The 12,891-nt window shown below is 52.7% G+C and overlaps 5 protein-coding genes and 1 non-coding gene across 6 annotated transcripts; 2 read left to right on the top strand and 4 right to left on the bottom strand.

Moving 5' to 3' along the window:
* Nucleotides 1-585: 585 nt before the first annotated feature.
* N0V96_007150 (uncharacterized protein) lies at nucleotides 586-1,186 on the bottom strand (the record flags this gene model as incomplete). Its single annotated transcript, XM_053196275.2, has 2 exons — nucleotides 586-1,072; nucleotides 1,158-1,186. 2 exons carry the CDS (start codon nucleotides 1,184-1,186, stop codon nucleotides 586-588), a joined length of 516 nt encoding a protein of 171 aa, XP_053046394.2.
* Nucleotides 1,187-4,437: 3,251 nt separating this feature from the next.
* On the bottom strand, nucleotides 4,438-5,414 carry N0V96_007149 (uncharacterized protein; the record flags this gene model as incomplete). The annotated part of the gene is made up of 2 exons (XM_053196274.2): nucleotides 4,438-5,162; nucleotides 5,234-5,414. The coding sequence occupies 2 exons, from the start codon at nucleotides 5,412-5,414 to the stop codon at nucleotides 4,438-4,440; spliced, it is 906 nt and encodes a 301-aa protein (XP_053046393.1).
* A 1,545-nt stretch (nucleotides 5,415-6,959) lies between these two features.
* N0V96_007148 (uncharacterized protein) lies at nucleotides 6,960-8,157 on the bottom strand (the record flags this gene model as incomplete). Its single annotated transcript, XM_053196273.1, has 5 exons — nucleotides 6,960-6,991; nucleotides 7,046-7,155; nucleotides 7,229-7,479; nucleotides 7,539-7,691; nucleotides 7,744-8,157. The coding sequence occupies 5 exons, from the start codon at nucleotides 8,155-8,157 to the stop codon at nucleotides 6,960-6,962; spliced, it is 960 nt and encodes a 319-aa protein (XP_053046392.1).
* Nucleotides 8,158-9,405: 1,248 nt separating this feature from the next.
* On the top strand, nucleotides 9,406-9,487 carry N0V96_007147. The gene has a single exon. It is a non-coding gene; the product is annotated as a tRNA-Ser (tRNA).
* A 302-nt stretch (nucleotides 9,488-9,789) lies between these two features.
* Nucleotides 9,790-10,756, top strand: N0V96_007146 (uncharacterized protein; the record flags this gene model as incomplete). The annotated part of the gene is made up of 2 exons (XM_053196272.1): nucleotides 9,790-9,801; nucleotides 10,049-10,756. The coding sequence occupies 2 exons, from the start codon at nucleotides 9,790-9,792 to the stop codon at nucleotides 10,754-10,756; spliced, it is 720 nt and encodes a 239-aa protein (XP_053046391.1).
* Nucleotides 10,757-11,169: 413 nt separating this feature from the next.
* N0V96_007145 (uncharacterized protein) lies at nucleotides 11,170-12,665 on the bottom strand (the record flags this gene model as incomplete). Its single annotated transcript, XM_065757938.1, has 3 exons — nucleotides 11,170-11,780; nucleotides 11,833-12,326; nucleotides 12,460-12,665. 3 exons carry the CDS (start codon nucleotides 12,663-12,665, stop codon nucleotides 11,170-11,172), a joined length of 1,311 nt encoding a protein of 436 aa, XP_065613461.1.
* Nucleotides 12,666-12,891: the final 226 nt, after the last annotated feature.

The following is a 12,891-nucleotide window of genomic DNA, read 5'->3' as shown; positions in this document are numbered from 1 at the left end:
GTGCGTTGCCCAGGATTTGAAACTTGGCTGCCCCATCACTGCGCATACTGGTATTTATGCTGATGCTGAGGGAATTTAGTTCGAGTTGGACAACGATGCAAGGAGCTGGAACACCTGGAACTCATTCTTTGTCAGGCAGTCAAAATTCATGGTTAAGTTGAGAAAGGTTCGCGAGCAGGATAATTCTTTGGGCCAACCAGTAGTATAGGTTTCTCCAATGTAATCATTGCGTGGAGGCGTCTAGCTTAAGTAGGTGGCGGCATGAGCACAACTAAGATTGTCTTGAGAGCCAAATCGATGCCCCTATCAAGGGAACGAGAAAGCTTCCAATCTTGAGCGCAGTCTTCTTCCACGACGCTATCATGTCTTTCATCACCATGACCTGGAACTCTGCTGCTTCATTGACTCTGGGATAAGGAACATCTGGAATATCGTGACCGAGGAAAGGACAAAGTTTGTCCCATCCAAGTCCTTCCTCCAGTTTAATCACGAGTAGCTTATCCGCTGGAATGAGTTCCTTGACCATCCTATTGCTAGTAGTGTAGTCAGCAAGGTGCTCGGAAATAACACCATCCTTTTTCGCACTCACTGTCTCTCATAGACCTTGACAGCCTTGCGCTGAGCTTTCTGTTTGTCGGGCCCTAGATAACCCCCATAGAGAACGTAGACGAAGCTGTAGGTCAGTTTGCTGATGTAGTACGTATACGAGTCGAACAATCCGACCAGGCGAATCATAGGCGATAGCCAAAACTCGCCCAGTGGCTGGAAAGTCTTGGCCACGGACTTTCTCCACGCCTCGGGATCACGCTCAGTGAGGACAAACTTGGCGTCAGGGTAGGCTGCGACGAGGTCCTCGAGGAACCATGCGGGGATGTCGGTGATGGCATCGAAATCGCCCAGGAACTTGTCAAAGTCCTCACGGGTGAAAGGTTTGCCGATCCCTTGAGAGCTCGCGCGGACTGCGTCGTTCATCATGCGAACGTGGGGTACGCCATTCTTGAAGACTTCGAGCTGATGGTATGGCTTGTAGCCCAGAATCTTGAGTGCGTAGTAGAATCCCAAAGTCGCGTTTCTATTGGGATCCCATTTAGTCTCGTCATATCACAGCAATGAGTCCCGTTGGAAATGGAATTGATTGTATGGGACGACGAACTCACCGTCCAAAGCTTAACAAAACGACCTTCATCGGTCGAGGGTTCGGATGCACCCGCTGACGATCGATGTATCGCGACATGGTCTTGCAACGCCGATGAAGGTTATTTCGGACAAAAGGTTGCCTGAGAGCTATCAAAGTAGGGACATAAAGCAAAGAAAAATTGGAAATCGAACAGTGAAAGCCTTTACCCGAGCTACTACTCACCTTAGTCCACGGGTTCCGGGTGCCGCTGACGCCAAGCGCGTCAGCAAATGCGGTGTTCATCGTCAGCACTAAAACATGCATAGCGATCCCAAAAACAACTTCCGAGCCTATCATGAAGTAGGAAGTCAGCTCGGGAACGCCATAGGTTTGAACCTTTTCCACAGACTGAGAAATTATCAAATACGTCGGTGTAAAGGATTGGCTTACATTCCGAGATAATGAACCTGACGTGGTTGTGTACTGGAGGAGCCCCGAATTCCACCACCAATTGCTGCAGACTGACGGCCATGGACAGGCGATTTTACTTTCCTAACATGTACATATAGTTTGCTGTCTTTACCGGATAGCAATTTTACGTTTTCGCTACATGATCCTCTCTCCAGTGGGCCCAAGTGGTCTTCAGAACCTATGGTCTTAGGATGAGCAAGAGGGCAAGTGCTCGGAAGAGGCTATGATTCCACGAATCTTTCAGGCTGAAAGCGATGACTCGCCTCAAGCTTTCCGTCACCAATGAATTGCAGTCGGTCTGTTCCCGCGTTTCGGAGATGACTTCGCAACCATAGAGGTAAGTGGGCAACCTTGAGTGAGAATTGAACCAAAACTGCCTACCTCCATGGTATAGGAGATAGACGGGAGTAGCAATATATCATCGCCCGCAACGGATAGTTGGAAGAGAGAGATACATCTGGACAATCGCTTCCAACACATACCGTGCACAAACATCCAAGTAAGTACGTACCTGCGCTCACAAGATTTCATTTGACTTAGAAGCCGTACAGCCTTCTATACAGATGCATTCCAAAACCATGACAAGCAATACGGCTTCATATACCACAGGCCACAAGTCGAACAACCCACGCAACCCCGACCTCCTTGTGAGCTCAAAAGAAGCAATGCGTTCCGCCATCAAGTCCATCCACGCCGGGACCCCGCCACTTCTGAGGCTTCGCTGAGGCGATGGATTAAGAGAATCGGTCAATGAATCGCCCAAAGCAAAGAGACGTATCGAGCAACTTGTGGCGAGTCGCTTTGTTCACCCACTGCCCTGGGTGTTGCGGCCTGGACGTTGCTTCTGGCGTGGAATTACACGGCGTTTGGGAGGGCATGGATGGGTCTCAAGAGTATTCTAAGAAACGATTTCAGGATGAATAAAGTGGCAACGGGTCGAAGTAGCAGAATTTCAAAGAAAGCTTCCTAGGCGCGATGGCCAGGGTCATAAGGTTTTACCTGCGGGGACCTAGCCCATCATAGCCAAAGTGGGCCTCCCGATTCAGTATAAAAGGTTGCGTATCGCCGCCTTGATTTGTGAAGAAGGACAAGCAGGAATCATAACCACCAGCACTAGTGGTTGGAGGGCAGTGCCACCAGCACCAATGATCGAAAGGCAGTTGACACCTAGAGCATGGGTGTGTGAGCTTAGCATTCAGTTCTCGACGTTATTAAACCGATATCTCTACCTTGTCAAACCAAACCGGTCAGTCTCCAGGGTATATCCACTTGCGAATATTACTATAATAGACAACAGAAGAGAATGATTAGTTGATTATAGCTATGGCTATAAACTTAAAAAAGTAAATCCTATATTCATAAGTGCTGAGGGTATTTTGCCTTGTCTTAGCATTAGTAATACTTAGTGGCAAAGTCACAAGCGATCAACATGTAGCTCATAGATCTTGATTATCTAAAATGAGATTGTAAAGAAAGGGGTCAAGATGTGTTTTGTAAAGTACGCTCTTGTATAGGCAGTTACTGTGCTCCCGAAGTTAATATAAGTTAGCACACACCGCCCACCTAATAAGAGGAAAGGTTAAGCAGCAATGCGGTCCATTAACACCACTAGTAGGAATGGATACCATAACCTCCAACAATAGCTATCTATATGATAAAGAGAAGATAACACATACCTAATGCCGAGCGCGGCAAGTCCTATCGAGGCCTATTAGCTATGAACACCATACATGTATTATATCATATTGAGCATTTCTGACGCAGTATTCCGTCTAGAAAGTTATTACAACAAGAGACAAAACTACTCAGCAGATTGTTTGGTTAAACGTAATCTTTTTGGGCAACTTTGCTGGTCGACTAGATATAGCACTTTTCCATCCCCGAAGCCGAGGATCCCCGGTACTATAGATGCGGAGAAGAGAGTTCACTTCTCACTGAAATCGAATTTCCAGTGAATGCGGCGGCGAGCCATGGTCATGTCCCCTCCAATTAGGACTAGTAGAGGCGCAGAGGCGACATCCGCCAAGTCCATCTCTTGCAGGCCAATTCTATTTAGGTAGAGACTATATTAGAAAGACAGACACTTGGCAGATCCCGTCATGTGACACGAATGCTCGGCGCTGATTTGCAGCTTGCTGGAGTGGCCACAGTGACCGCGGAGAAGACTATTTAAATGAACCAATGTTCGAACCAAAGTCGATGAGCAGCAGGGCATGAATCCACAGAGGACACCCATGAGGATACTAATCCAGCCCGTAAAGATCAGGTGGCTCACGCCTGAGGGCGAGTGCGGCGCGGCGACATCTGTTAAGGCTAACAAGTCCCAGTTTCTCATCGATATCCAAACTACTCTCTGAACATTGACATAGCATATCATGCGGCCCCCCGAGCATTATTGCGCCCAATCACCATCAGAATGGGGGATGATGATAAACAGTACGTTGAGCGTGTGCACTAGACAGCGTCCATTGGTCTCATGGAGCTTACTCACTCACCTAGCAATCGCATCTACAATATCCAATCGCACCTCTGTGCCTGATGTGAGCATATCCCGTTCAGTGCTGTAGGCGTGGCCACGGATGTGTGGGGATAAAGCTTCCGTATTGACTAGGTAGTACCGGACTTATATAGTATGTGGCGACTTGCCCTGCCGGAAGATGTTCACGCAGAGGTGACGCCTACTGAGTCTTGTCGAGACTCTTCTCTTAGAGGGCAAGCAACTTAACCCTCTCAAGGACCAGTCGACGACCCGCAGCCTGAAACACTCATGGATCTGTATCATTCATATGTTTATGAAGGATCATACTGACACGCAGCTATCTTGTCGAAGAGACAATTTCTCAATCGTTTCAAGGCAGGCAAGACAAAAAGCCAGACAACCGATCCAGCACGGGCTGCTGCTTCTCCTTGGACGCCGTCGTCTTGTCATTGGAATCACCCACGCTCACAGAGATGTAGCATCCCGCCGTGCCGACAACCGTATTCTCCTCGGGCAACCTCGCGTCGTCACCGCACGTGCTCACATCCGGACCGGACAGCAGTCCCGGGTTAATCCGGCTCAAGACCCACTTGAACTGGTCCGGGTCGTTACACTCCGTATCGCTGACCTTCGGGAAGTTGACATTTAACCATGTCTTCTCCGGCAGGTACGGAGCGCCTCCGCTCACAATTTTATCAACCAGCCGCGTCGCGAGCTTAGCGTAAACCGTACTCCGCGCAGGCACAGGTTGTGTGTTCCACGCGAGAGTGCCATCCGAAGAGCCGGAGAAGGCGATAGCGGGGATGCCCTTAGTGCCTGAGGCGTAGACAGCGGTTCCGACAGTGCCTGAGAAAGGGACCTGGAGCCAGAGGTTGGAGCCGACGTTTGGACCAGAGACGGTGAGTTCTACGGCGGCACCGTTGAATTGCTCCGGAGCAAACTGCTCGATACCGTAGCGCATGGAGGTTACCGGGTACGAGTTGACCCAGCGGAGGTCCTTGCGGGTCTCATTGAAGCCGACCGGTCCGCTGTTGGCTGCGCAGCTGTTGTACTGGCAAGCGCTGGTGCGCGGGCTCGGCTCAACGTCGAGGGAACCTGTGATGGATCTAGTGTTAGTGGACGTCTCTTGTGTGAATGAACCTTCGGATGAGTTTGATTGTACATACTGGAGCCGGACTTATTCTCAGCAGGTGCCGAGAGAAGGACGTCATGGCCCGAGGCTTTCAGCGCATCGTTGAAGGAACGAACGTAGAGCTCTGCCCACCCATCGTCGTTGGACTGGACGATCCGCACGCCCTGGACGGCGAGAGCCTGTGCAAGCAGCACAAATGTGGTGTCAGCGCGCATGGTGATGTGAAATGGGCACACGGAGTGGCTCGTGGTCCTTGTCCCGGGGTGAGAGGGAGGTGCGGAGCGGGTGGGAGAGCGAACAGCTTGCGGCGGGATGCGTGAGGATGCGGGATCAAAAGACCATGTTTCTACTTGTAGTGATGGATGTGGCAATCGCCAACCTTAAGTAAAGAGGCAAACCAAGACTTCATTGCCCAAGGCTCACCCCTGGACCACTCAGGAACATCTTGTGCGAACCACATCTGACACGTGCCACTGGATCGCAGACGAAGAGGGGGAGGGAGGCCTTTCAGGCTTCAGCTCTCCGTATACCCCGGTTGCGATGTGAAGCTGGCCGACGGGAGCTGCAGGCGGCGAGATGATCATCGACCGCAATATCACCCTAACCCCCGCACACCAATGGCTGTCAAATGCGCCGATGCGCCCCTGAATCAGTGAAACCTGCCCCAAAGAGGCAAAGGGCCAACCGAGACAGCCGAAGCTTGTTTACCATCGCCCCAGTAGAGCTGCAGCTCGTCAATCGCCCCTCCTGGTTGTAGGCCTCTTCGGCCAGCCAGAAAGCCAGGAGACCTGTCGAAGTGCTTAAGCTCGAACACGTGGGCCTCTTGGCCGTTGAATCTTGACATTGCGCCGGTGACCGGTGCCGCAAAAGGGAGGCAGTGCCGATGGAGAATGCGACGCTAAACGGGAAGACTAGGACAAGGGTTCGTTAGTCACTCTTCCTCCAAAGAAGCTAGCATCGTGGTGCAGGGGTACATGGTCGTCGCTTCAAGGTGCAGTCAAATTGACCCCGCCATTAAGGGCACCTCGGTCGTCGATTACTTCAGTACGGAGTCTCTAGATGTTCGTGGGGAGGTGCGGAAAGTCTAATTATTCCCAGATTCGGTTACGAATTTCGTGCGTCAAATGGTATGTGACAGTTGCTTGGAAAGGATTTCGTCCGAGGGTCGGATATCGACCAATACTTCCGAGATGATATTGCCATAGGTCTTCGGTATGGTTCTATTTTGTCGATGTTTGACAATGCGTCATGAACCGGGAATCTCTTTCTTTTGGGTTTCCTCAAAAGAGGAGCCGCAAAGAAAGAGCACCCCCAAATAGCCAGCTCTCAGCTCTACATTCGGCCTGTGCTTGTCGGCTGGTCGATCGGGGCTAAGCCACAGCAAAGCCACTCCCCGTCTCGTCTCATCTTCCTCCGAGTGACGTAAAACTGGTACTTCACCGAAGAGATGTTCGGCCAGAGCGAAGCGGTTCCCTGTACTGGTGTCTGTGTGTGGTAAGCCTGAGCTTGTAAACTCCATGATCAAGCAAGACACGGGCAGAATGTGTAGAAATCTGGACTTTGCGCTCCAAAATTGTTCAATGGTCGCAATGATGCGGCAGATCCCCCGAATCGAGGGTGAGCCACTGTATGCCGTCACATTTGGAAGTGGCGCAAGGCGGTTGAAATATAATTGACCTTCTGCTGGAAGTTTGTGCCGAATTATATGCACTACGATACATGTTCTTGCTACAAGAAAGACACTGAGAATATGTCCGCTATCACGCCAGGAAAGTCGCAGGCACCTCCGGACCTGTATGATATCTGTTAGCATAGGCCATGTTTCTCGGGTACGGTTCTAACTCACCCCAGATGTGTAGGTTATCCGGCGCTGCGGGAGTGTGGTGCGTCTTCTCCGTGTCGTCGAGCAGGTCGCCATCAACGTAGTGTTCCATGATGAAGCCGGAGGGGTCGAACCTGTTCTCCTGTCAGCTTTTCACGCCGTTTTCCACGTATCGGAAAGCCACTGGGGCTCCCAACAATAACTCACCAATAATCAAAGATTTGACTTCCCATGATATGGCGGCCTACGCCCCAACAAAGCTTGTGACCCTGTTCTCTCAGCCAGTCGTGGCCCAGGACCTGGGTGTCAAAATCGTGCGTTTCGAACGAGGAGTGGTGGACGTGGAACTTGGGGCCCTCAAGGAAGAAGAAGCAGTGATGGTCGACGAATTCCTTGCCACGTGCCAGGCGGAAAAACACGGTGACGCTCTTGTCCTTATTGTCAGGGGCGTGGACGAGCTGCACATCATATATGTCAGGATGACTGCAATCTGGCTTCGCACGCCTGGAATACTCACCTCACTCGGGTACAGGTTGAAGTTGCTAGTGTAAAACTCGTAGGCCTTGTCAAAGTTCGTCAGACACACGCCAAAGTGGCCCAGCTTGTGAACCGGTGCCGGGCGCTTGGTGAAACGCTGCTTCTTGTTAACATCGCGATGCTTCTCTTCCGGCTGTATTCTGATCAGCATGAGCTCCCTGAATGTCTTTATATATTGTGCTCACGAAGTTGAACTTGAGATTCGGGAATCCCGGGTCCCTCTTCTCGATTGGCGTCTGGTTGTACACCAGATGCAGTGGCCAGCCATCGACGGGGTCTTTGAACGTCACACATTTACCGCCGCCCGGCACGTTTTCGAGATCATGGATTTCTGTTGCGCTTGGCAACGTTTTGGACGCGTACTCGAGGTCCTCCAGGGACTCCACAACGAAAGCCGGACCTCCGAACTCGTCCTCCTCCGCCTCTTCGGCACATAACACGAATGGCTCGGTACCATAGCCTCGATAGAATGTCTTGTTCCCCTTGCGCTCGAGTTCATAAAAGCCAAAGTCGTCGTAAAACTTACGAGCTTCTTCAATGTTTTTGTGCTTGTAGAAGACGTGCGCCAGGCGGACGAGCTGGATCTTCCGGTCGGGCATGGTGGGCGTAGCTCGTCGGTGCTGTGACTGTGAAGAACTGAGAAGAAAGGTTGGCTGCTGCCGCGAAGCTTTGGCGTCGAGTGTCACTTGTACAGCACGCAGAGACAGAGCCGTCTTATATTTAGACTTGGAGCTGACATCTCACCGGCGGAAATGCCGTTGGATGGGTGATTTGGCCATATTCGTTCCCCCGCACTACCCCACTAGAGTCCATCGGACGTCACGCACGCTCGGTACTTGCGCTGGAGGCGTCAGAGTCCGGTATAGAAGGAGTTGTGGTGGCTGCTAGTCCCCTATTTTGGGCGCTCTTATGGTGTAATTTCAGATGGCGCGGTGCCGAAACTCAGACGGCGGTTCGGGGCCCGTGGCGTTTGGAGAAAGCCTGGGCTTCCACTAGGATGTTTTTCAAGATAATCCTGACAAGCCCGACGCGCCAAGGCTGAAGCTGCCTCCCATCTTCTTAGTATCACCATACATTGACTTGGAGATAAAACGAACCGTATCGTTTTCCTTCAATCCAAGTGCCGAATGAGCCTACCGGATGAGTTGTCGCGAATCAGAGCTCCCTCGGCACACGGTGAAGGATGGGCGAAACATGCTTTCTGACGGATGGCCATAGCTCTCGGGGCCAAAAAGTAGTTCCGAACGGATACAATCAACACATAAGGTTCCTATACTTTGCCGGGACTTGGTCACTCGCTGAACAAGCCTATGTTTGCTGGCTACATTCGATTGTTCTCTTTCTATCACCAGGACGTGGGGTATTACCATCGCGGGGTGCATCGTCGGCATGTTGCCGGCGGGGTACAGAAACCCGAAAGTCCGTAAATCCGCGGGTTTCTGGGTCAAGTTTCGCTTGGACAAACAGGGGCGGCTCCCGGGAGTCCTGTTAACCGAAGCTGCGTCGCCGGCCGTCATAGTCGCAGGATGATGCCCGGCCGGCCCCGTCGAGATCGGTTCAAGACGTTCGGGAGTGGGCCAACCGGCCGGCCGAATCGCCAGTCTTCGAAACTGTCGGAGCCGAAGTTCAAGCCGGTCCTGCCGAAAGAGGATACTAAGCTCCGGCGCCAGTCAGCGTAGGGGAGGAGACAAGGGTTCATTCGGAGCGTTACTTCTTCACCGCCCTATTGAGAGTATCGCCGCCCTCTCCAACAGAAGCCCCAATCCAGCACACAACGCAGAGCCCCATCCTTGAGCTCATCGAGGAGCCCTCTCCAGTATCCCCGCTTGAAAGCGGGTTCGTTATCTGGCGTTGTGGCAGAGTGGTCTAATGCGCAAGACTAGAAATCTTGTTCCTTCGGGAGCGTCTGTTCGAATCAGGCCAACGTCGAGACATGCTTTTTGCTCGCTAGGACGGCGGTCTTGAGCTCACAGAATGCTCGTGTTTTGCTTGTTGGGTGAGGTAGTTACCGTGGGCATGAGGAAAGTCGATAGCAGATGTCGCGGTAGAATGGAATATTGGGATGCCTCTATTCGTACACGATCCGATGTTCTCCATCTTTGTGGGCGAGAAGTAAAAAGAAAAAAAGGCCTAGTATGAAATGTTGATGGATGGGAATTGGAATCTCCATGATTCTCTCATCCCAGTTCACCATTCCAATTTTTTCGCACTTTCCCAAAGGAACTGCCACGATGCCGCCTCAGGTACGTACATTAAGTTACCGAGTCCTGTGGATGAGCAGGCACCCGCCACAGAAGCACGAGCCAGGCAGGTACGTACTCCTTCCTCGCTCCCCACCATGGACGGCCAGGACGTTCTGACGGGCAGTCGCATCGAAGGCACTTTGCCCCTCCTCCCACTTTGAAGCTCGTCTGTCGCTTCTTCTGAACCTGGAACAATTTCTTACGTCTGCTATTCTTCGCCTTTCTGACTGCTTCAAATATACTGCAGAGCTTCCCAATCGCTCCTTTCTCATCGATCGACCTGATGCCGAAGAAACTCTCGAAGAATCCCCAAGGTGGGAGCACCACAAACCTCGGGACACCCTCGACCTCGACAACGAATTCCACCTCCCTCTCCCTTCCTCGAATCCTGACCGACGAGCTCCCCCTTCCGAAGCTCATTGTCTTTGACCTCGATTACACCCTCTGGCCCTTTTGGGTCGACACACATGTCTCCGGCCCGCTGAAAGCCAATGCGACACATTCGGCAGTCACAGATCGTCACGGCGAGTCCTTCGCCTTCTACCAGGACGTGCCGCGAATACTCTATACTCTGCCACTGGCAGGCATCAAAATCGCAGTCGCGTCACGGACATCGGCCCCCGATCTAGCACGGGATATGCTCAAGCTCCTGCACGTCCCGCCGCCGAGTGCCGAGGAAGGAGGCAGTGGCAAGAAGGAGAAGACAAAGAGGGCGCTCGAGTACTTTGACGCACCGTTGGAGATATACCCTAGCAGCAAGATAAAACATTTCGAGACCATATTCAAGAAGACGGGCATTCCATTTACGGACATGCTGTTCTTTGACGATGAGAGTCGAAATCGGGAGACGGAGAGCTTGGGCGTCACCATGCAGCTCGTGAGGGATGGTGTGACGTGGAACGAGATCGAGAAGGGTGTGGCGGAGTGGCGCAAGAGGAGGGGATACTCGGGATAGATGTTTCCTGTACGACTGGATGGCGGGCCGGTTTTGCACAAAAAGGCGTTTGGTGGGTTGGATGATAAACTTTGGTTCCTGTTGCACTTGCACACGGACAGGATAGACCCGATAGATTGGATGGGGAGACGGGATGACCCAAACCTAGATCTACCTTCTGTGCATTTGTCCCAGGGTCATTGGGTAGATGGGACGGTACAACGTCGCGATACCAAATGCTTTGTTATTAAATAGATGTCCGATATGAATCGATAAAGATGTAACTCCAGCCAATGTTGCCTTGCCTTGCCAGATCTACTCCATCACCATCAGGGTATTAGATCAAACCATATCCAGATCACCAAGCAGATCGACCCTGCCATACCAAATATGCAAACCCCAGTCTCTAAGTCTCATGCCCATTTACCACTACTCTATGCCAGTCCCGGCGGGGGCGTTGACGTGCTGCCCTCGACGTGTTTCTCTGCGACCTGCTTGTCGTCCGCAATGGAAAGTTTCTGCATACCAGCCTCTGGCGCATGGGCGGCCTTGACAGGCTCCTCGGTCTCCGTCTTGGCGCCGGCGGCCTCTTCCGTCACGCTCCCTTCCTTAGTCGCAGGTGTTGCAATCGGTGTCGGCTCGGCAGCAGGTACCTCAGCCTTGGGCGGCCACGTCTTGGGTACGGAGCAAATCACCTCATTCTGCTCGACGCCCTTGACGCTGCCGATACCAATGCACTCAACGCGTGTACCATCTTCAGTCTCGCGCCAGATAGCAGGGCGTGACGTGAAGCGGTCGTGACCGGGGGCCCACTCCACGATTCCCTCCCATGCGGAGTCGACGGTTGGCTGGTCGCCAAACTTGAACTCGAGCTCGCCGCCGTACTGTTTCGGGATGTTGCGGGGTTCGATGAACTGCTCGAGTGTCGGGCGGACCTCGTGGGGGCTGAGGATGAAGATCTTGGAGACCGTGATAGGGTCGAACCAACGCTTGATCCAGGCCCACACTGTTGAGAAGAATGCAGGGGCACCGATGATGAAGATACCTGGTCATGTTCTGTCAGTACAGTCATGTGGCGATGATGGATGTCTGCTTACGATCGAGAGTCTCTGGATAATGCGCCGTTGCGAGCTGACTAGCAGCCTGCATGTGTCCCTTCAAGTTCCAAAACTGCTTCAAGCTGACCCCAGAGATATCAACGATGTTGGTGCTCAGGGTGATGGGAGCGTCGCGGTGCTCGCGGTCTCTAAGCTGCGTCGACAGCGGCTGGGTGAAGCGAGTGAGGTTCTCGTACAGCGCAAACAGGCGCATCATGCCCGCGGGCGTCTTGCCGTCGAACTTGGCTTTGCTAAAGGTCGATTCCTTGCCCAGCTTCTCATAAGTAGCGACTGTCTTGCTGTCGAGCTTCTGGACCTCGAACAGGTAGATGGGAATGCCGCGACGGTCGCGGCGGCCAAGCCATTGCGGGTACAGGCGACGGGACTGCTCAAAGGCATCGAGCTCGATGGTCTGGTAGAGGACGTCAATGTCGTTGGCGGCGCGCCAGGCTTCCGTGTCCTTGAACTGCGTGAGAGCGTCTTCGGGGACCCATCTTCGTGCGCGAAGGTATCGGCTGCATGATAAGGCGGGAAAAAGTCAGCAAAAATGCCCTTCTTGTCTGCTTCCGGATGTTCCGGCGCAGTAGGAACTGCGGCAGAAAAAGAGGATCTTGCTGAATAACTCACAGCAGAGTCGAATCGTCGTGGGAAGCTGGCGGGCCTGGCTTGTACAGCCCCTTCTCCTCGAGCAGCGTTCTGAAGGCGGCGAGCTGCGTTTCCTCGTGCTCGTTGAGGTGACCCAAGTGGCCATGAGGATACCCAACGTCAGACACCGTCGAGGCGTGGGACTTGACCTTGGCCGCGGGGTCAGAAGCTGCGGTATCGGTCGTCATTGTATGTGTGTACTACTGTATTATCTGGTGTCGGTTTCGCGGACAGGAACAAGTGATGTGTTACAAAGAACGCGGTTCTTGTTGCATTCGCACTTTTTTTGATTTGAAGAACTTCTACTCGTCAGCGTAACGGTGCGAAGTCGCTCGGAGGAAGGGTCTGGAGCGTCAGCCCGGCATGACGGGCGGACAGCGGCATGGGGCGGGCACGCGGGATCCATCCATAACC

This window comes from Colletotrichum fioriniae, assembly GCF_027942845.1.
Source record: "Colletotrichum fioriniae strain IMI 355084 chromosome Unknown scaffold_8, whole genome shotgun sequence".
In the NCBI taxonomy this organism is placed as follows: Eukaryota; Fungi; Ascomycota; class Sordariomycetes; order Glomerellales; family Glomerellaceae; genus Colletotrichum; species Colletotrichum fioriniae.
The sequence above is the reverse complement of the archived record's forward strand: the minus strand, read 5'-3'. Positions and strand labels throughout refer to the sequence as shown.